This window comes from Beta vulgaris, chromosome 9 (assembly GCF_026745355.1).
Source record: "Beta vulgaris subsp. vulgaris cultivar EL10 chromosome 9, EL10.2, whole genome shotgun sequence".
NCBI classification, from domain to species: domain Eukaryota; kingdom Viridiplantae; phylum Streptophyta; class Magnoliopsida; order Caryophyllales; family Amaranthaceae; genus Beta; species Beta vulgaris.
In genome coordinates this window covers 19,716,096-19,739,380 of record NC_079210.1, presented here as the reverse complement: position 1 = coordinate 19,739,380, position 23,285 = coordinate 19,716,096, and the positions used below count along the sequence as shown (strand labels likewise).

General features: G+C 37.5%; 1 protein-coding gene and 3 long non-coding RNA genes across 8 annotated transcripts; 3 read left to right on the top strand and 1 right to left on the bottom strand.

Moving 5' to 3' along the window:
* Nucleotides 1-737: 737 nt before the first annotated feature.
* LOC104903333 (formin-like protein 5) lies at nucleotides 738-8,306 on the top strand. 5 transcript variants are annotated; one of them, XM_010691349.4, is made up of 9 exons: nucleotides 738-1,138; nucleotides 1,266-1,677; nucleotides 3,077-3,395; nucleotides 3,508-3,807; nucleotides 3,909-4,344; nucleotides 4,555-4,754; nucleotides 5,501-5,736; nucleotides 6,088-6,956; nucleotides 7,297-8,306. In XM_010691349.4, exons 2-8 carry the CDS (start codon nucleotides 1,537-1,539, stop codon nucleotides 6,940-6,942), a joined length of 2,487 nt encoding a protein of 828 aa, XP_010689651.2. In that variant the 5' UTR covers nucleotides 738-1,138; nucleotides 1,266-1,536; the 3' UTR covers nucleotides 6,943-6,956; nucleotides 7,297-8,306. The 5 variants fall into 5 exon arrangements, with proteins under 5 accessions (XP_010689651.2, XP_048492443.1, XP_010689650.2 ...); XM_048636486.2 differs by having other exon boundaries at nucleotides 739-1,138; nucleotides 1,300-1,677; nucleotides 6,088-6,960; XM_010691348.4 differs by having other exon boundaries at nucleotides 739-1,138; nucleotides 6,088-6,960.
* On the bottom strand, nucleotides 5,440-7,613 carry LOC125493283 (uncharacterized). Its single transcript, XR_007269796.1, has 2 exons — nucleotides 7,474-7,613; nucleotides 5,440-6,441 (listed from the first exon to the last, which is right to left on the bottom strand). It is a non-coding gene; the product is annotated as an uncharacterized LOC125493283 (long non-coding RNA).
* Nucleotides 8,307-16,911: 8,605 nt separating the features above from the next.
* On the top strand, nucleotides 16,912-20,091 carry LOC130590027 (uncharacterized). The gene is made up of 3 exons (XR_008967616.1): nucleotides 16,912-19,494; nucleotides 19,565-19,723; nucleotides 19,797-20,091. It is a non-coding gene; the product is annotated as an uncharacterized LOC130590027 (long non-coding RNA).
* Nucleotides 20,092-20,391: 300 nt separating this feature from the next.
* LOC125493860 (uncharacterized) lies at nucleotides 20,392-23,010 on the top strand. The gene is made up of 7 exons (XR_007270175.2): nucleotides 20,392-21,388; nucleotides 21,521-21,799; nucleotides 21,895-22,196; nucleotides 22,292-22,477; nucleotides 22,566-22,676; nucleotides 22,769-22,838; nucleotides 22,911-23,010. It is a non-coding gene; the product is annotated as an uncharacterized LOC125493860 (long non-coding RNA).
* The last annotated feature ends 275 nt before the right edge of the window (nucleotides 23,011-23,285 follow it).

Genomic DNA, 23,285 nt, shown 5'->3' with positions numbered 1-23,285 from the left:
TCGTCTAGTTGGATGGTCTTCCTCCGCAACTCTCCAATCTCTTGGAAGACTAAAAAGCAACACACTGTCTCCAGATCTTCTGCGGAGGCCGAGTATCGATCCATGCCAGCTATCACATGTGAGCTGAAGTGGTTAAAAGGCTTGTTGTTGAGTTTGGGTGTTCATCATCCCAAATCTATTCCTGTTTTTTGTGACAGTTAGTCGGCCCTTCATCTTGCGAAGAATCCGGTTTTTCATGAGCACACCAAGCACATTGAGGTTGACTGTCATTTTGTGCGCGATGCGGTTACTGATGGTCTGATTTCTCCATCTTATGTCTCTACTTCTACTCAGTTGGCCGACATCTTTACTAAAGCTCTCGGGAAACTACAATTTGATAACTTGCTATCCAAGTTGGGCATTTACAATCCTTCCACTGCTCCAACTTGAGGGGGGTGTTGAGATATTTCGGTATATTGTTGTATATATCTTTCCTAAATATATTATTAGGGATTCCTAATTCCATGTTGGTCTTGGGCTTAGGTTGTATTATATATACATATTCGTTGATTAATGAAAGATAACACATCATTATTTTCTCTCAATATTTCTTCAGTTTGAGGTATGGGTTCTAAATCTATCAAATAATTAAACAAACACAATGTATGAATTTTTGCTCATTCTAAGCACATACCTGATAGTAGAATCATATGAACCAAATGCTCCTCAATAGTTGGATTATTCGAATCCTAAATTAAAAAAGCTAAATGTGGGAGTATTTTTTATTTTTTTTGTTCCATGTACGAGATAGAGGTCGTTATTATGGCCTGCCCTCGTCTACCCCAACCGCGGAAGTGAAAATGACTCATGTCTCCACGTACTTCTCACTTCTCAGCACGTCTGGGGAGGGTCGGAGACTGATGAAGGGAGTATAATTTCTTTTTTGTCCCTCCGGAAAAAGCGTTACCCGATCATCATTGCCCAAAAAAAAAAAAAGCAAAGAAACAAAACTACAGCAGCTTTAACAAAATCAAATTTCGTTTCATTCAAAACTCCGTTAGCCGGTAGTTTTGTCGCCCGCTATTATCTCATCTCCCTCTCCACCTCTCTGTCTCGGCCCCCCCTCTGTTTAGCTCTCCCTTATGTTTCAGCCAATCAGGTACTACTTTAACCACGTTAATGGTTTATTCTGATGTTTGGATTATGATGTTTTACGTTCGATATTTTGATGTCTATGTTTTACGTGAATCAAACAGTTTTTTTTTGTTTTTTTATATTTTGTGTAGGATTTATTTATTTTGTTTGATTTCGAGCGAACAGAGAGGAGACGGGGAACCTGCTGCTGTCCGAAAATAAAAGGGGCACGAGTTGATGCAATATTTATTGAATTCTTCATTTTTATTATATTCGTTATAAATTCCATCTTTCGATTGTATGGTTTTCGGCCTATCATTGAATCATTTTTGGGTAATATTATTGTTTAGGAGAATTTTTTAACATATGAGATGAAAAGAAGGAAATGGGAGTGGAATCGTAATAATCCGGTGATTCATCGAAATGAGAATAAGAATAAATTGCGTTATCTTTTTGGGGGCAATTTTGCTTTTCGCGTGTAGTTTCTTGGAAGGCAAACGCTCTACCAGAATATTTGTTGATCATGGAGCTAAATCTCCATCATTGGAGGTCAAAAAACAATGGGTATGACATACTTGATGACACCTTTTTTCCATATATCATTCATTTTTGTAGGGTGTTCAATTGATGAAATGTATGCTTTTTGCTTGATTACAAATGCTGGCTTTACATGAAACTTGTTTTTTTTTTTTTTTTTTGTCAAAAAGACATTAATTGCACTTTGATGTTGTGATCCAAAATTCCTTATACGAGTCATTACATGCATTTGAGATCTATTCTTTGTTGAGTTTTGAGCTTTTTTCAAATTCTTTTGTGGTAACGACATAGCAATTCTAGCTTTGACCTTACTCAAGTTCTTGTCGATTTGTTCTTTGAAATTGAAGGGTAAGATGCATGGGAGGATAGAAAATGATATCTGCCAGAGAATAAAAAGGGGTGGCGGGTTACCGCTCCCCCCATTCCCCCGAAAAAGGGGGTGGAGGCGGGGAAGGTTGGGGACTTGGCCTCTTGGTCTTAAAGTGTCTGCGATTCCAACATTTTCCTCCATCTGCATCAATTACTTGAGCTAACACTTGGTGTCTTGGTTAGTGGTGTAAAGGAAGTATACAAAGGGTTTTCAGAACTTTTGACACTAATAGTTTGTTTGGTACTTCTATATGGTAATATATGTTGGTAAGGGTATTGAATTCATATGTATTTTTTCACATTAGTATCATGTCAATCAGTCAATGACCATAGAATGCTTGTCCACCTTCAATATATATAGTTGTAATGGAAACTGGGAAAGAAAATCACATGTTTGGAAATGGTATCACTTTATCATGGTATCATAATTATGAAGGATTTTATTATTTTTACCACCATACAATACCACCTATCAAATAGGCCCTTCATACTAAACACTCGGTAAGCAAGCTTGCCCTTGTGACATACAAATGTCTACGCTCAATATTTACCTTTGAGAAATAACGAGCTATAGAAGCTATGCTTTATCCAGCTTCCCACTTACTATACCACCTCCATACAGTTCAAAACATGCATCAGTATCTTCTGTAGCTGAGATAGAGCATACTGGTATTATGTTGAAGTATATATGCATCAATGTAGAGACCTTTATTAATACATAATTCTGATACATGTGCTGCTTTGTAATACATTTTAAAACATACAGAAATACATTCATTCAACAACATTCCCCAATCCCACCTCCTTCAGATTCTTTTTTGTTTTGTTTCGTCTCCTATGATGTGAAGATATGATCTATAATTCCCCTAAAGGAGTCGGTCTGATAGTTGTGTCACGACATTTTTCCCACTAGAGAGCAGTTGATTTTTGCAATGCTTTTGACGCATCTGTAGTTGGTGTCTAGATGTCATATAATGTTTAGTAGGTTCTCTCAAACGTATAATACATCAATATTTATTCTTCATACTGAATAATTGATTTGATTCTCTGTTAACAGGCAGAATTCACGCAGAAAAGTTGCTCCAAAGAATTGGCTGTAATCATAAAAGAGCTTGGGGACTGTGACTTCTATTTGTCACTGAAGACTGATAAAATTGAAATTGGATCAGGTGCAGTTTGGTTCAAACAAAGAGAACCTGATAAAATTTTGACTACCTTGCGATCCAATCTCCAAGAACTTGTTTCGGGTTGCTTAAGGAAGAACTACCATCGTTTCCCTAATTTTAGCGAACAAGATGGCCGAACTAGTCGTGCTAAATTGGCTTTCGATCAGTCTAGTACTCCTAGACGATACTTGGCTGAAAAGCCTCCCAAAGGTAGTATACTAGATGCTGTTTTAGTTCTCTCTGAATTCCTTATCATTTCGATCCCATCCCCCTTCCTATCTGTTGCCTGTTGCTAATGTTCTGACACTGTTTGATGCAATAGCTTCAAGTACCGCTGCTAGTCCAATAAACGATATTTTTGACGACCCAATTATCATACCACCTGATTTGCTTTTTCCCCCTCCGCCTGTGACCACTGAAGATTCAGCAAACACTTCAGGAATGGAAGAACATAACAAAGACATGAACAAAATTATAACTGTTGCTGCATCAATAGCAGGAGCAGTTGTCATTTTTGCCCTGGTGTTATTTTGTTGTCTGATGAGAGGCCACAGTGGATTTACGGATATGCAGAGAGATGACAAACCTCTTCTGACAATGAGTGGAAGTGGCTTTTCTGCTGGTAATCACAGTGTTACTCTTTTCACTCTTTCAATGATACTTTTTTAACTGATCTGAAAGGAAGTACATATTACTGATCTCTCAAAAAATTTAATCTGTCAGGTTCTTCAAGTAGTGCTGATATTAGGGATGTTAGAAGAAATACAGCTTCCAACAACTCAGCTCAAGATCATGAGGGACACGGCAGTTCTTTGGCTTTAATTTCAGAACATGGTCCTGATGCTGGAAATGCTCAAGGACTGCATGCTGAGAAACTTACTGCTGGAAAGTCAAGTCCTCCTCCTCCCGCACCAGCTGCACCACCACCTCCACCACCAAAGCCTAAACCTAAGCCTCCACCACCACCAAAAGGTGTTCGACCTCCACCTGCACCTCCAAAAGCAGGTGCTAGAGGCCGGTCAGCTTCTAGTGATGCTAACGATCCTACAGGTGATCCTGATGCCCCAAGAACAAAGCTAAAGCCATTCTTCTGGGATAAAGTGGTAGGCAATGCTGAACAGTCAATGGTGTGGGATGAAATTCGAGCGGGATCATTCCAGTAAGATTCTAAACAAGTCTTAATTTATCTTGAAGGAGTTTTCCCACCGTTACATGTATCTTGGGAGGGGATATAACTGTATGTCATTTTCGAATGCTAGGCTCACAATATCAACTCAATTGTCATGTTGGTTTGGATACATACTGGAATGTTTGAAGTTCTTAATTTCTGTGGTATCACCGGAATAATCAGAAATTGCATAATTTTCAGGTTCAATGAAGAGATGATAGAATCTCTGTTTGGATATAATCCTGATGACAAAAGGAACGTTGATCGTAGGAACCGAGCAAATGATACTACTCAACCACAGCATATACAGATAATTGATCCAAAGAAGTCTCAGAACTTGTCCATTCTTCTCAAAGCACTTAATGTGTCAACAGAAGAAGTTCGTGATGCCCTTCTCGAAGGTACTCTTCTCTCTCTTCCCATTTTTGTGCAGTAAATGTTAGCTTGCACATGCATTTCTGAATGTATACAGTACACAACATATTTCTTGGAAAACATACACTAGGAACAGCAATTTGCTTGAATACAGAGTATCTTGCGAGGGAAAATAATCATGAATTGCACAGCATGCAGATTACATTAAGAAAATGTGCTAGCTTGAGATATTTTCTTGATTTGCATACTTCTCTTTCTTGTAGTCATAGATTCACTACACATACATAATATGTCTGCACACATCTTTATTTATTTTGCGCGAGTTACTGTTATATATATATTTTTTCTGTTGCTAGGTTTTCCGAATTCTGGGGGTTCCCCCTCCCAATCGTTCAAAGGAATGCCTCTGTACAACTCATGTGATGAACATAAGTGCATATCAATGTGTATACCTGTGATATGTTATTTTGGCTGTATACATCTGCTGTTTGAAATGGTATAACTGTAATTACAATAATGGGTTTCTTATTTTATACCAATTACGCATATTTGTGACTGATGCAATGAATACCATCTCATTGAGGGGAAATAAGCCTACAAGACGACTATCTTAAGCTTGTCAAAAGTGGTGAATGATTTACTCGTATATCCCTCAAAATGAATATAATTTTGCTGCTTGCTAATTTGATGTTAGGTGGATGCTGGTTAATGTTTTTTTTTTCATATTATTCTTTTTTAATTAGTGACAATCTAAGGTGTGTGCATGAGTTAGGTAATGAACTTCCGGCAGAGCTATTGCAAACATTGCTGAGAATGGCACCAACACAAGAAGAAGAACTAAAGCTTCGATTATTCAATGGTGATGTTTCTCAACTTGGACCTGCACAAAGATTCCTGAAAGTATTGGTTGATATCCCGTTTGCTTTTAGAAGAATGGAATCACTGATGTTCATGATGACATTCAAGGAAGAAGTCTCCAGTATCAAAGAGTCCTTTGTTACTTTGGAGGTAAGAAAGTTCTAACCATCCATTGTATTCAAAACATCTGTTTTATTTCCATTCTACATCTCTCTTTGACCTAGGGGATAGTATCTTAAGGAGATATATAAGTTTCTAATAAACTTAGGTTTTATTCTGATTTATATTACCTGAACTCCCATCGTCTCAAAGAATATATCTAGGAAAGCCGATTAGCTGAATGCAGATGTAAAAGTTAAATTTGGCCATGCCAAATTACTAGCGTCCAATGAGCTGTTGACCTTTTCACTTAGTTTATGTAGTATATCCTTGAACATAAAAGATTATGAGTTATTTTGTCTGAAGTTTGTAGGCGCATATGAGTTTTGTTTTGTCTTACAGGTGGCTTGTGATGAACTCAAAAAGAGTAGACTATTCCTTAAACTCTTGGAAGCCGTTCTGAAAACTGGCAACCGTATGAATGATGGCACCTACCGTGGAGGGGCTCAGGCCTTCAAACTTGATACCCTCTTAAAACTTGCTGATGTGAAAGGAACGGATGGTAAGACAACACTTCTACATTTTGTTGCTCAGGAGATAATTCGCTCAGAAGGTTTGAAAGCTCTGCGTGCTGCAAAAGATAACCGAAGCATATCCAGCATGAAGACTGAGGATTTTGTTGAGGATGCCACCTATGATCCCACAGAACATTACCGCACTCTTGGCCTCCAAGTCGTGTCAGGTATAAGCAGTGAACTGGAAAATGTAAAAAAAGCAGCAGTTATTGACGGTGATGTACTTACATCAACAGTATCCAAGCTTGGCCAGTCCATAATGAAAATAAAGAATTTCTTAGAAAATGAAATGAGTAGTCCTGAGGAAGAGACAGGGTTCCATCAGGCTCTTGTAAGTTTTGTAGAGCATTCAGAAGGTGAGGTAACATGGCTATTAGAAGAAGAACAAAGGATATCAGGTTTGGTGCGAAAGACAGCTGACTATTTCCATGGAAATGCCGGGCGGGAAGAAGGCCTGCGTTTGTTTAGTATTGTGCGCGACTTTCTCTTACTGTTGGATAGAATTTGTGCAGATCTAAAACAATCTTTTGCAAAAGAAGCAAAAAATACAGGCAAGGAATCATCAGTTAAAAAGCCTTCTCAAGATCCAAATCAATCAATACAGGACATGAGGCAAAAATTATTTCCTGCCATTGCAGATAGACGTGTGGATGAGTCCAGTTCAGATTCAGACAATGACTGATTAGAATTACACCAGTAGGTATTGTACATTTTTTCTTTTTTTCCTGATTTAACTCTTATTGATATCATTATTTTCCTGGGATCTAATTAAGCACTCACTATTCACTAGAGTAGTCGTATAGAGTCTGGAAGTTGTTTGTGCTTTCTATGTGAGTATTTATGCTGAATTTTTCTGCATGTGCATTTACTTGATAATGCTCGTCTCTTTAACTCGCAGAAGCTTCTTGAGCTTTCTTAATTCTTATGTTTCTCATTATTAATAGTTCAAATATAATGCTTCATTTGCTTTAGTACTAGTTCCTGGAAATTTCTGTAAAATTCTCTTACATGTGATGCCCTCTGATTTGTTCATCAGGTTAATTTCGGGGGGAGATCCGTATAACTTATTCCACTTCGCTAGGGAAGACGATGAGATTCATTATCACACTCCCTTACTGAAAGTTTTTCAAAAGGAATCTATCTTTGCTCCTCCAAATTCTTGTTTCTAAAAATAAATGAGATCCATCCAATACTAGAACATAAAACACAATACCTTAACAGCTGGAATAGATGAAAAATCGTCCTTCCTAGTTCCTAGCTTTCTTCAATGGATTTTCAAATGACGGATGGAATAATCTTCAACAAATCTTCACACTTTTCCTCTTTTCTAGTACAGTTTAATTGTAAGTGTAACTTGAAAACCGTTTCTTGATGTCAGGACTCAGGAGGCTTTAATATCAACAAATTTTAGGCAAACCAAAGGAAAACAATTGGATCCATGTTTTTAGTAATTAGTATTTAGTAGTATAATATTCTCAAACATAGAAAAGAACCCACAAATCAAAACACGCAGCTTGTTTTTTCTTCATTTTATCATCAAAGGAATTTGGCTGAAAACTAATTCAGGTCGATTTTACCCACGTGATAATTAAGTTAACTAAACAGAATTTGGGAGGATTTTTTGTATCTAACCAGAAGCTGGTAAATTTGAGGACCATCGGGAGCCTGGAACAAAGATGCAAACTTTCATATTTTTCTGAAGAAAGGTTTTCCATGGTACGGTACCTGAGATATGAGATTGTTCATAAGATTTAAAGGTTGCGATTGCAAATTTTCTATTTTTGCAGCTTCATTTCCAGGAGTTTGTCCTCAAATAATAAGCTGAATGGAGCGTATCTTAAGGGAATTACTATGTGGGAAGAAGGATATTTTTGGTACTAACTCTTTTTTTTCTCAAAAATTACAAATTTATCATTATGATACTTCACTAGCTGTCAATTCGCGCTAGATCGGTTCAACACTTTAGTTTTGGTTTTACCCAAACGATTCAATTTGTATGAATTCAGTTGAAAACAGTTAAAAATATCAACTTTTCGATTCGATTGAGGTTAAATTTCCATCAGTTTATTTTAGTCAATGAAAAAAAATAATTCTAATCATACTTCAATTTAGTTACAGTTAACTTGGGATTAGAACAAACCAGTTTAGTTGTTCAATGTATCAATTAACCACGTAATTACAATTATTTTTGAGTTTGTCAACATCGAGCATCGTCACTTAGGAAACAAATACAATACTACAACATTAGCAAAGCTGAGTACTAACCTTTAAACTATTAACTTACGGGATACTGTCACCTACTAAGTAACAGACCACAAAAATGACAAAACAACATACATACACATCAGCAAAGCTTAGTACTAACATGTAAACAAGAGTAACACATGCTTTGGTGACTTTTACTTGAAAACGACTCTAAACAATCATCATGCTCAGATTAATCACACATGTCATAACAATGTATATCATTAGTCATGTCGGACACATACATACAATACCATTATTCAATTCTCTTCATGGTACACCATCGTTCATGTAAAAGCAAACATAGCAGAGACATATTTCATATATCTTCATTTAATTAGCTTTCAACACATCACAATTTCTTATGAGGAATCTAAGTTAACCGACTCTGATATATGATATACTTTATTCCCTTTAATCGACTTCTTATCAGAAATCCAATATCATAAGAACATACCATAATACGATTCCTTATCGGGAATCCAATATCAAAATATGATTTCTTATCAGGAATTCAATATCAAAATATGATTCCTTATCAGGAATCCAATATCATAACATGATTCCTTATCACGATTTCTGATCCGGAATCCAATATCAAGTATGATTCCTTATCAGGAAATCAATATCATCATTCATATTCAAGTACTAAATAAACATTTGACAAGCCACATAACGTAACGAGCCATTCATACAAGCGTTCCTTTGTCTTAAAGGTTTTTATCCACTCATCTCCTTCATGAATATGAATTTGATGATATCCACTCCTTAGGTTTTTAGGCACATGTAGAGGTGTGTAAAGTCCCTTTTGGAAGGTACTCTTTCCCTTTTAACATGTTGCACATCTAGTTACCACCAAGTGAACATCCTTCACCATATGCGGGCAATAAAATTCTCTTGAAGTGTTTCAAGAGTTTTTTTCACTCCAATATGTCAAGCCACACCTCCACTATGCACTTCTCGAACTAACAAACCCCTCACACCACACTAAGGCACACACAGCTTGTTTCCCTTAAACTAGAAACCATCTTGCATCACAAAAACACCCTTTGATTACGCCATTTTCTCCCCAAAATCAGCATCATCTTTGTATAAGTCTTTCAAGTGTTCAAAGCCTAACATTTGTGCATCCACTATTGCCAACAAATATGCACGTCTAGATAAAGCATCCGCAATAAGTCTTACTTTCCTTGTACTTTGATGAAAACGTGAAGGATTACATAAACTCTACCTATATAGCATGTCTATGGTTGAGCTTTTGTTTTTAGAGCTTCATGATCTGAGTGAAGGATGAAAGGTTTTGATCTCAAGTAGTGTGACCAATGATCAAAGGAACACACAATAGCATAGAACCCCCTATCATAGTAAGAGTAATTGAATTTAGCACCACTGAACTTTTTAGTAAAATAGGATATTCGACGTTTCTCTTGCAACAAAATTGCACCAATGCTTACACCACTTGCATCACATTCGTCTTTAAACAACTTATCAAAATCATGTACTACCAAGACAGGAGCACTATAAAGCTTATGTTTCACCTTATTAAACGCTTGTTGTCTTATGGATGTCCAAGAAAACTCCCTTTTATTAAACAACTCAGTAATAGGTGCCATGATGAATGAGAAGTTTCAAATGAATCACCTATAGAATGACGCCAAGCCATGAAAACTCCTACGCTCCAAAGAATTCCTAGGTGCTATCCAAGAAGAGATAGCCTTCACCTTTTCAGGATCAACATGAACTCCCTCCTTATAAACAATGTACCCCAAAAACAGTACACTAGAGACTAAAAATTCACACTTCTCTAGTTTGCCATATAGTTGATGCTCTCTAAGCTTCTCAAACAACACACGCCAATGCAACAAATTATCTTACACACTTTTAATGTAAATAAGAATGTCATCCAAGTACACAACAACAAACTTATTAAGCAAAATTCGAAGTACCTCATTCATCAATCTCATGAAAGAACTTGGCACATTGCATAGGTCAAAGGACATCACCATTCACTCATACAACCCTTGCTTTGTTTTGAACGCAGTTTTCCATTCATCACCTTCTCTAATCCTCATTTGATGGTAGCCGCTTCGAAGATGAATCTTAGAAAATACCGAAGCTCCATGCAATTCATCCCACATATCTTCCAATCTAGACATAGGGAACCTATCTATGGACATTCTTCATGAAAGCAGGCATTACACATGGACTCATACTTTCTCTCACATACCCCTTCTCAGTTGACTCCTCTATTTGGCATTGCAACTCTCTTGATGGCATGGGGTCACACCTATAAGCAGGTTGGCTTGGCAATGGGGCTCTTGAGACAACGTCTATGGCATGTTCAATCCCTCTCAAAGGTGGCAAACCTTGTGGCAAACCTCTCAAAGCCTCCAACCCTCTCATCACTAGGTGTCTTGTTACTTGTAGCAGTGTGCCTTATGAATAAGGCATAACCATAAGCTTCCTCCTCTATTTCTTTCTCAAACTCCTTCGATGAAAGGAATAAGTTTTGATACATATGGGATATGGTCATTTTCTATGAGTCCTAGTTCTCTTAGGATTCTTATGTAGTTTCCTAGATTAGTTAGGAGACTATGTATTTTAATTGCTTTTAAGTCTTTATTTTAGGTGTTTGAGTGATAGAGGAATCCTATTATGTTTAGGAGTCTAATTCCTTTGTCATTGAGTCTTTTTAGGAGTGTGAGTTAGGATAAGGTAATTCTTATCCTATAGGCGTGGATAAGCTTTATCTTAGGCGTGTGCTAAGAGTTTTATTATTTATCTTCTTAGTTTGTGTTTATCTTTTTAGTTGTCATAGGATTTAAGGTATGCTAGGGTTTATGTTAGGCGTGTATATATAGTACATGAGCTTCATTAATAAAAATCAGGTTTTGAGTTTATAAATTAAAGTGTTAAGCTTGTTGTCCTTGCATAGAACTGAGAGTTCAAATACACAAACCGCGACTTTGTGTGATCTTGGAGCTGAGACTCACAAGAGAACCTCTTAAACTGCGATTTAAGAACCTGTCTATTTTATTGTTATTGTTATTCGTCCATAAGTTTATAAAAACACAAAAAGAGTTCGAACCGCCAACAAAAATCACATCAAGTGGTATCAGAGCACGGTGCATTGCGATGGCGCGTCCGCTGGCAAAATTGTTATTTTTGTGCTTCCGTGGAAATATAACATAGAGGGTTACATCGTGTTAAAATTTCTGCCCAATCCGATAAGTAACGAAGTCAAAGTGAAGGCAAACATTTGATGCAAATTTCTGTTTTTCGAAAAGATTACATACAGTTAGTAAGACAAAAACTGCAAGCAATTGGTTTATTATTATTTGATGAAATTTTGGGTCGAGTGTTTCGGACACCAAGGGGTATGTTGTGACAAAAATTTCATGAAATCTCGAGGTGTTTTACTTAGGTTTAAGATCTCAAAATTTAATTGAAAATTTGTGGACAGTTTATGCTTTATGCTAAACCAACTATGAATTGTCGTTTCCATTCTTATGATGAGTTAATAACCGACAAAATTGTTAGGGAATTGTCCATACGTCTACAACCAAATTGGGATTTGATATATGACTTGAATCAATATTCTTTGTATGAAAAGCTTAATAGTTATTTGGAAGATGTTCCTTGCATTATAGAGGACGAATTTTCAGATTTGGTTTTCATCGTTCAAGATGACGAAAAGATTGAAACTTTTTCTTTTCCTAAGGATAAAGATTTGAACTTTGAAGTTTCAAATGAGGAAGATTCAATCCTTCACATTGAGGCAGCAAATTATATACCTTTAGTTGAAGTTAATTCCTTGTGCATTGACCCATCTGATCACTCCTGATGTTCACTATTCAAAGGTCCTTCATGTTGTTTTTAGGCGAAATAACAAAGTGAGTCTACAGTCATGTTGGAGTTTGGGAAGATTAAAACTTTGTAACGCCAAGCATGGTAGTGATGGAGACAAGATTCAGATTGTTTACATTGTTGGGCGCTTGATTTGGATGATATCTTGGAGTGTTTAGAAGACCCTTGAGGACAAGGATCGTTTTCAAGAGGGAGAGGATGATACATATGAGATATGGTCATTTATATGAGCCCTAATTCTGTTAGGATTCTTATGTAGTTTCCTAGATTAGTTAGGAGAGTATGTATTTTAATTGATTTATAAGTCTTTATTTTAGGTGTATGAGTGATAAAGGAATCCTATTATGTTTAGGAGTCTAATTCCTTTGTTATTGAGTCTTATTAGGAGTCTAAGTGAGTTAGGAATATGGTAATTCTCACTAGTAGCATAAATGCTATTTGCTGCGGTGATATTGCTGCGGTTTTACCTATACGCAACAATATAACACGCAAAAAGAAAAAAAAAATAGAATTGAAATTCACAATATTGCTGCAGTTCCCGCACAAAACCGCAGCAATATTGTCTAACAGTTACCATTTTAAAAACATGTGGGGCCATGTACAGCTAATATTGCTGCGATTTCCACGTAGGACCGCAGCAATATATTAAAAAAATATTTTTTTAATATATTGCTGCGGTCCTACTTGGGAACCACAACAATATTAGTTGTCACTTACCAAAAAAAAAAAAGACGGGGGTTTTCTTTCATTCACTTATCGAATACATTATTCCACACACACTCTCTCTCTCCTCTCACAGTCTCTCACAGTCTCTCACACTCTTACCAACAAAACCGGCGACCGGAGTGGGCGACTGGGTTGGGCAACATATCCGACGACCGGAGTTGGCGACTTTCCGGCCATTTCTTTTTTTCGCTTTGGGTCTTCGCTCTCTCCTCTCCACTGACGCGTTTTGGGTCTCGCATTTCCACCGTTTCTCCTTGCTCCTTCTCCACTGACGCCACTCTTCACCGACCGACGTCACTCTCCTTCACCGATGCCACTTTTCACCGGCGCTTCTCCTCCCACCTCCGGCCTTCTCCTCCCACCGGCGCTTCTTTCACACTAACGATTAGTTCTTTTGAAATTTTTCTTAATTAGTGTTTCAATGAAAATTTTGGTTTAAATTGTAGTGTAAAATAATTAGTATAAAGTATATATATGATTAGTTAAAAGATTTGAGTATTAAAAACTAATTTTGTGATGATTTTGCTTTAGTTTTTGTATGCCCTAATATGTTATACGGGATTATTTATGCTTAAGTTATTGTGATGTTTTTGCAATTCTTTGTTTAAGGTGATATGCATGCAATGTCTTTATATTGATAGACTCACCAATGGGAGGGGAAGGGAAATCTAAGGAATGGTTTGGTACTTGTTGTTTGATGATATATTCAAATCGCTTGAATGCGATTATTGTTTGGTGAATACTTGGAATCGCTTGAATGTGATTGTTTTATGTACAGATATTTGCCCAGATACCCGTTCAAGACTCATTAGGAGTAAGTCTTGAATAGTCCCCGTTTTGGGACTGTTCTTAAACGTCACATCTCACTTAGGTGGTGAATGTGTGTTGATTCTTTGATTCTAAGTGAAATACGGTTAGTCATTTCCCTAATTTGTTCTCCGGTACATATAAGATAAACAATTATCTTTATCATGTACTTGGAGAATGAAGGGAAATGCTGCCGAATTTTACTTAGAATCAAAGATGATACATGCATTCACTAGTGGGATTGGACGTTTAAGGATGGGTTAGGTTGGAGTGATAAGGACCCAATGGAAGCATGCATTGAATATTAGTTTGTTGTGTTGGAGTTATGTGAATTTTAAATTGATAATAATTTGTATGTATGTGTTGGGGTTTTTAGAAATGGATCGAAGTTGGATGTATGGAAAGCGGAATACGTTGGAGTTCGTAGAAGGTGTGAATGAGTTTTGTAAACGTGCTGTAGAACATCAACAACTTACTTGCGAGGCTGAGATTTATTGTCCATGTGTTGATTGCTACAATGTGAATATGATTTCTGATATTAGGACCATAAGGGATCATATTATTCGTCGTGGATTTAGGGCTGAGTATTATATTTGGTTATGGCATGGTGAGAGGGAAAATATACTCAGATAGGGTTAATGTTGATGTTGGCACTAGTAATTCATTGAGATTGATATGTCGAATGTCGGGGTTGAGAATGAAGTGTGATAGAAGATCATGTTAGGATTGAAGGTGATGATGTAGTAGGTGATGAAAATGACAACGGAGATAATAGTGACACTGAGGATGAAGAGTTTGGTGATCGATTAGGTGAGATGTTGGAAGGGGCTCGTGACCATTTTAATGAGCGGCCACGAGTGTTTGACAGTTTGTCTGAAGCTGCTGGGAAACCCCTTTATCCAGGGTGTACAAAATACACTCAATTGAGTGGGGTTTTAACTCTTTTCAACATAAAAGAAAAACATAATTTGACTGATGTAGGCTTCACAGAACTCTTAGAAGCTTTACAAGATATGTTTCCTGAGGGTAATTTGTTACCAAAATCTACCTACTATGCCAAAAAATTAATGTGTCCTTTGGGTTTGGAATATGAGCGGATCGATGCATGTCCGAATGATTGCATGTTGTATCGAAATGAGTATGCGACCTTTATGAATGTCGGAGGTGTGGTAAGTCCCGCTACAAATTGCCGGATGGGGTTGGCCCGGACCGGGCAATACTGGTCCTTCTGCGAAAGTGTTGTGGTATCTTCCAGTTGTGCCAAGTTTAGGAGGCTCTTTTCTATCAAAGAAGATGCACAAAACCTAAGATGCATGCTGATCGAGAAAGAAAGATGGGATGCTTAGGCATCCAGCAGATTCTCCTCAATGGAAAGCTATCGATTCCAGATATAGAGAATTTGTCAGGAAGCTAGGAACTTGAGACTTGCATTGTGTACGGCGGAATGAACCCTTACGGTACTTTGAGTAGTCAACATAGATACTTGGCCTGTTCTTTTAGTGATATACAATCTTCCTCCATGGTTGTGCATGAAACGGACATATATATTATGTTGTCTCTTTTAATTTCTGGGCCTAAGCAGCCGGGCAATGATATAGACATATATCTTGCACCTCTCATCGAAGATCTCAAAAAGATGTGGGACAAAGGTGTTACGATGTTTGATGTGTATTCTAATGAAGATTTCACGCTTCGTGAACTATAAATGATTATCCTGCTTATGTGAATTTATCGGGGTATAAGGTCAAAGGGAAAAAGGCATGTCCCATTTGTGAGAATGGTATGGAGGCTACACATTTGCCACATTGTGGGAAACATGTCTATATCATTAATAGGCAATTCCTACATAGTTCTCATCCATATCGAAAGAAAAAAGCACCATTTAACGGTTTGTTGAAAATACTCCAGCTCCTAGACCGTTAACTGGAAAAGAAGTTTATAATCGTTAAGGGGATGGGAACAGTATTTGGTAAGGGGGTTAAACCTTCGGAAGACGATGGTGTCATTTGGAAAAAAGAGTCTATATTCTGGAGACTTCCTTATTGGAAATACTTACCAGTTAGACATTGTCTCGACGTAATGCATATTGAAAAAAATGTTTGTGATGCAATTATCGGTACTCTGTTGAATATGCCAGGAAAGACTAAGGATGGTCTTAAGGTTCGTAGAGATATGGAGAAATTGAAGATTCGGCCTAATTTATGGCCAAAGGTTAAGGAAAAAGCTAAGAAAGGAAAGGGAACAACAACGTATTTGCCTCCAGCTTGCTATACATTGTCTAGGAAAGAGAAACGATTGTTCTGTGAGTGTTTATACGGTATTAAGGTTCCCACTGGATACTCATCTAACATGAGAAGACTTGTTTCTATGACTGATCTGAAATTAATTGGGTTGAAGTCTCATGACTGTCATGTGATGATGCAAGTGTTTTTGCCGATTGCAATATGCGGATTCTTCCAAAACATGTCAGGCTTGCTATCACGAGGTTGTGTTCATTTTTCAATACCATATGCAACAAGGTACTTGATCCTGATAAGTTGGATGCTTTGCAAAATGAGGTGGTGATCACACTTTGTCAATTTGAGATGTATTTTCCACCTTCTTTTTTTGACATTATGGTTCACTTAGTCCTTCATTTGGTAAGGGAAATAACTTGTGGTCCTGTGTTTTTAAGATGGGCATACCCTTTTGTGAGACATATGGGTTCTTTGAAAAAGAAAATGAAGAATCCAGCAAGACCAGAGGCGAGTATTATTCAAGGAACAATTGCCGAAGAGGTTGGAGGATATTCTTCTTATTTTGCTAAGGCTGTGACGATGGGTCTTCCATATTCCAGACACGAGGGAAGATTAGAAGGCAAAGGTGGGGTCAGAATGCGACATATTGCACCTTCATTGGTGAGTTGCATAAAGCTCATCTTTCGTGTTGCACCATGTTACTGAAGTTAATCCATACTTAGAAAGACATATGCGTGAATTGCGTCACAAAAATCCATCAAAAGGGGAGAGGGCATTGATGAATGAGCATAACAGGTCGTTCATTGACTGGTTTCACAATAAAGTAATTGGTGAATTGTCTACAAACAACCATCATGTACCTTATACAATTAAGTGGTTGGCATACGGTCCACGTGACAATTTTAAGTCATATGAAGGATATGATATCAATGGTTATACCTTTTACACTGAACGTCGGGATAAGAAATATAAGATGGTCCAGAATTGTGAGGTTTCAACGGTTGCATCATCTAGGGAGTATGCGAGTGCAAAGGATAAAACTCCGATTGATGCTACACAATCATATTATGGGATCATTCAAGAAATATGGGAGCTCGATTATTGTGACTTCACTATGCCTATTTTTCGATGCAAGTGGACGGATAACAGACGTGGTTTACAAAGGGATGTGTGCGGTTTTACTCTAGTCGATATGAGTCGTCTGCGTGACACCGAAGAACCTTTTATGCTTGCATCGTAAGCAAAACAAGTGTTCTATGTATCTGATCCCGAAACACTCAGTGGTGCATTGTTATTAATGGTAAAAGGTGAATTTTAGGAGTAGGTGATGTTGACGACGAAGAAGAATATGATAAGTTTGATGATATCCCCCCTTTCTCAATCCCAAATGATGATATGATGAATGTGTCTGATACTGAAAATAGTTACATGCGAATGGATCACCAAGAAGGTGTAACAGTCATCGAACAACCTACTGACCAAAATTAAAGGTAAAAAATGTTCTATATGAGTAATTTGACTTGTTTTGGATTTTGTTACAATAAAGTGATGATATATATTGTTTTAAATTTCGTTAACACTCTTTCTTGTTTCTATGTATATGCTACATATATGGCTAGTGACGATTCGAGCGATCATTCATCGGAGTCTGATGCCCTTTTTCACCCAGAAAAGGAGGCTGACACTAGTAGAATAAATGCTATTTGCTGCGGTGATATTGCTGCAGTTTTACCTATACGCAGCAATATTTCACGCAAAAAGAAAAGAAAAAATAGAAAATAACAATATTGCTGCGGTTCCCGCCCAAAACCGCAGCAATATTGTTCAACGGATACATTTTGAAAAAAATGTGGGGCCTGGAGAGACTAATATTACTGCGGTTTTGGTCTGAAATCGCAGCAATATGGAATCAATAGGAATTTTTTTGAAAAAAAGTTGACTATTTGACCAGAAATATTGCTGCGGTTTTTATCAAACACCGCAGCAATATCATTAAAAAATAGTAAAAACAGAAGTATATATAAAACATGCAGGTCACAAGTAGGGTTTTTATTAGTGTTGCATCTCCTCTAACCCTCAGCGTCCTCTCGCCTCTCCTCACTCCTCTCACCTCTCTCCTCACCTCTCCGGCCATTTCTCTCAACCTCTCCTCTCTCCTCTCAAACCCTCACTCTCTCTCGCTCTAGATCTACTCGTCGCCACCCTCCTCGATTTGTTCGTTCACTCTCGCAACAAATCCACCCTCTCGCTCTAGTTCGTTCACTCTCCTTGTCGGTCCAGTTCGTTCACTCTCCTCGTCGCTCCAGTTCGCAACAAACCACTTGATGTTCAATATGATTTGTTCGTCCACCCTCGATTTGTTCGTCTTCTTTCTCAACGAGTTCAGATTTGGGTCGCTCTCGGTTGGTTAGTTGCCGGCGACAACTCTTCGTTCGCAGCGATTTTTTCGAACTGCACGCGCATCGAAGTTTCGGTTGGTGGCCGGCGACAAGGACGACGTGCGGATGGTGGCCGGCGGTTTAGATTTTTTTTGTTTCATTTATTTTTTGGATTTGTTTGATTTTAACACTCTTTTTTTGTTTATTAGGTTTCATACTTTCTGTTTTTTAGCTTTCATTCGTTTTTTGGATTATGTATTTTTTTTTCCTTTTTCCGTTTCTTTCGTTATTTTAGATTTGTAGAATTTTTATTTTAGGAATTTTTAATATTTTTTTCGTTTTTTTCTTTTAGTAATAGTCATTGTAATTAAAATTTAAGTTGCCATAAGATCTAATAAACAAATTTATTTTCAGCCTTCATTTTGAGATGTTGTGCACATTGAACTTGTGTCAATTCATATGCGAATTTTGTGGATAATGGATTGGTTTGTTGTATGATTTTAATTTTTCATATGTGATTGCAAAATGCCAAAAAAAAAAAAAATTTTTTTTTGGTTACCAAGACCTATTGCTGCGGTTTTGGGCCAAAACCGCAGCAATAGTTAGACATATTGCTGCGGTTTTGGCCCAAAACCGCAACAATACTCTCTGTTAAATATGTAATACATAAAAATATTGTTGCGGTTTGGCCTAAAAACCGCAGCAATATTTGTAGATATTATTGCGGTTTAAAACCGCAACAATATTATTAAAACCTATTGCTGCCCCCTTAATTGCTGCGCGCCCAAAACCGCAGCAATATGACACTTTTTAACCGCAACAAATAGCATTTATTCTACTAGTGTGACCAGGGAGAGGACAGTGATCGTGCCGCAGATGTGTTAGATGCATGGATGGAGAGATTTGAGCTAGAGGCTGATAGGAATGCTTTACTTAGCATTGAGGTGACAGGTGATGGGCAGCCAACCCCTTGAGGTCCGCGTTTATTTCAATATGTAATTTACTTGTTCGTTCTCTAATTTAATTTCCTTATTTTGATTCTTAGATCCACATAAGACCACTACATATTATGGTGCACAAGGGAGCGGGAAGAAGTCAAGTGGGAATCCAAAGGCATCTAGAAAGAGTAAACGAGGTCCCACGATGAATCTCCACAACATAGGAGATATGGTCTTAGAGTTTGATGATTTGGGAAGACCAACAGGTAAATAGATGTAATTTATCATACTTAGCTGATTACAATTTCAAGTTTGGATTTCTAATTATTTCTTTACTAGGTCAATGGCGAGCCAAGGATGGTATTTGGATCGGTTTTTCTATACGGAAGTTGAACATCAATTGGTAATGGAGACACATTTTGGGCCATTTTCTTTCCAAATGAATTAATATGAATTGTTTCACGCTAGTTTAAGTTGTAAACACCTCTAACATATCATATATACTTAGTTTAATGTATTTATTGGTAGATTTGATTGGTAATACAATATATAGACAAGTTGGAACCAAAATAAGCCCTTTTAGCCTATTTTGAAAAACAGAACATGTTTCACATTCCCGGCTTGGTTCCATACAAGAAGCAATACTTATCTGATGTGAACAATAGATGAAGGATTTTAAGAGCAAATTGGTATCTGGTTGGATAACAATGACGAGAGTTAGATCAAAGAAAGAGAAGTTAGTGATAGTCCGCCAGATGTATACAAGCACATCAAAAGGAGGATTGGGCCACTTTCAAAGAAAGAGATGTCAGATGATGCTATAGTAAGTTTATAATCTAATTATTAACTTGGTTTTATTGATTTAAATAATATTATACTAACTTAATGTATTTTTTTATTTTGCAGGAAAAACGAGAAAAGGCGCTTCAGAGCGCAAAGAAGAACACACATCATCACCACTTAGGTCAGAGGAGCTATGGAGATGCTAGAGAGTTGTGGAGGCAGGAGAAATTCGGTCCACCTAGTTTTGATTCTGGATCGTCATCTAGTACACCATCCTCCTTGTCCTCCAGTTTTAACCGGGGTGATGATTGGTGGTGCGCGATGCATAAGAAAGATCCTGTTACTAAACAGCGATTTATTCCAGCTGAGGAAACAAAGAAAGCAGCTGACAAATACGTATGTATATCATTATAATTAACTTTTAGTTTGACATGAATATTTTTTTCATTTATTAACTACATTATTACTGTTAACTTGCTTTTTGGGCAGTTGGAGTACAAGGAGAAGCAAGCCAAGGGTGAGTTCATTCCGGTTCGTAACAGAGACGCCCTTTTTATGGCTCTTGGAGAGAAGCCAGATCATTCGGGTCGCTGTTATGGTTTTGGGGGCGTGAATGTTGGCTATACCAAGGCTTTTGGGCATGTACCTCGTACGCACTATAGGAGATCGAGTATGGAACAAGAGGAGGCACTCATACGGAAAATGAGTGAAAGGTGGAGGGAGGACATCGCCACATATATGCAGAATGTGATGATTTCACAGCCCACTCAGTCACCTGCACATCCACCTACCGGGCCATATCCTTCACCATCTGCTGGGCCATCTCCTCCACATGTACAGCCACCTACTCAGTCACCTGGGCTATATCATTTTTTCCCTTCACCATTTGCTGTGCCATCTCCTACACAACCCACTCAACCACCTATTCCGTCATATCCTTCACCATTTGTTGTGCCATCTCCTACACAGCCGACTCAGCCATATGTTCCACCATCTGCTTCACCATTTGCTGGGCCATCTCCTGCGCCATATCCTGGGCCATCTCCTGGGCCATCTCCTGGGCCATCTCCTGAGGTAGCTGCTTCACAGCCCACTCAGCTACGTACTCCACTATCTGGATTTTCGACACTCATTCTCCTCAGCTGAAGGTACATATAATTATTATATATACATGTGCTTTATACAAAAATTATCTTTTATACATGTCCTTTATACAAATAATTATCATATTTACATGTGTGTTTTATTCAAATAATATCAATATTACGTGTTGCTGTTAGGACGAGGTTCCATGTCGATTGTATTTGGTAGATCCAACTAGTGGAGAGACTTGTCTAGTGGCAGATGCATATTCTTATGCTTTTGATGAGACCACTACAGTTCATGGGTCTAGAATGATGAATGATCACCTGAAAGTGAAAATTCATCGAATTATAGAGAAATATGGTCATTTGCCACTACCTGTTCCCGTCCCTGCATATGAGATCGACACTACAGCTACTGCTTTGGGTACTTGGGTGCAATGGCCAAAAAATTTAGCACAAATGTTAAGTGATGAGGTAATTGTTCATATAGGCCTCCATTTTTGTAAAAATAATAGCTTTCAATTTAAAAATTTCATAATCTTATGTGCGTTTTGAAAAATAATTATTAGGTTACACCGACACCTAAAAAACAAAAAGGGATTTCGGGGGAGGCTGTTAGATCTTCTAGCCAGCTGCATTCAGCCGGTTCGGCTTCTCAGTTTAGTCCAGTTATCTCCCTCACTGAAGACTGTAGGGAGTTAGCAGATACGCTTGCCCTTGCCGTCGCAGACGATGATGCTGTTGCTGTTACCTTGTCGAGATCCTTGTTCCATTTGAAAGATGATGGCACCGCTATTCTGACCAAGGAGGATATTAGTCAGTTTTTGAGATGAGAAATGATTAATATCTCTATTATCCAAGTGTACATGAGGTAACAATAATCAAAGTTATGATTTTTTTTTACATTATATTTAATTATATGATAGTTGTATTTTTCACATATAGTTTACTTTTGCCAATTTTTAGGGCTACGCAGTCGGACTTGGATGGATTTGGGGATGCTGCTATTGGACGTGTTTGTTGGATGTGTCCGCAAAGCACTGTTACGGAGGTGCATTCATCATCGGAGTACGTAACGCAGTACATTGCTCAGGCTATGATTGGATGCGTCGATGTAGATGCTAGTATCATGTTTGCGCCAATCTTTCAAGAGTAATATTCTATCTTAATATCTACAAATATTGATTGTTGCATGATATGTGATTTTTTAAGTAATTATTGTTGTTCAATCTTGCAATAGCCAACATTGGATGCTTCTTTACATATGTCCCTTGCTCGGGATAATTTATACCTTCGATTCTACCAGCTTTCACAAACCGCGAAAGTTAAAGCTTAGAACGCCTATGATAGCGTAAGTTGATATACGTTTCATATACTTTAAATGAATTGAGATGTTAACATACAACAATTAAAGACTAAATCATTTGATGTTGTATTATCTAGTGCTTTTAGGAGGTTTCGGATGAGCGGCCACAAAGTTCGTCGGGAGAAGCTTTTGTGAAAAAATGTTAAGGTATATATAATAGAATTACTTTATTCTCATTATACGGTAAATTTTCTCATTTTCTTAAAACTTTTGATAAAGTACCCGCAACAGCAAGGAGGCACGGAGTGTGGTTATTTTGTCATGCGATACATTTTTGACGTACTCGCTTCATATTTTGGTTCGGGGATATGGACAAAGTAAGTTCATATAATTATTCATTTCATATTTAATATATTTAACTATTTGATGCTAACTTTGGTAAATTATTTTCAGGTTGCTCAAACCTTTACCAAAGATCCTTATACGGAGGATATCAAATCAATGAGGTGAAGAATAAGTAGGCAAGATACTTTATTGATGAGTGCATTGCGTAGGTTAGTTAGTTTATGTTAATTTTCTTAGTTTTTCTAACTTTAGACGAACATATACATTATTGCAACTTGTACCAACCAACATTGTAGTGAATTGGATTTC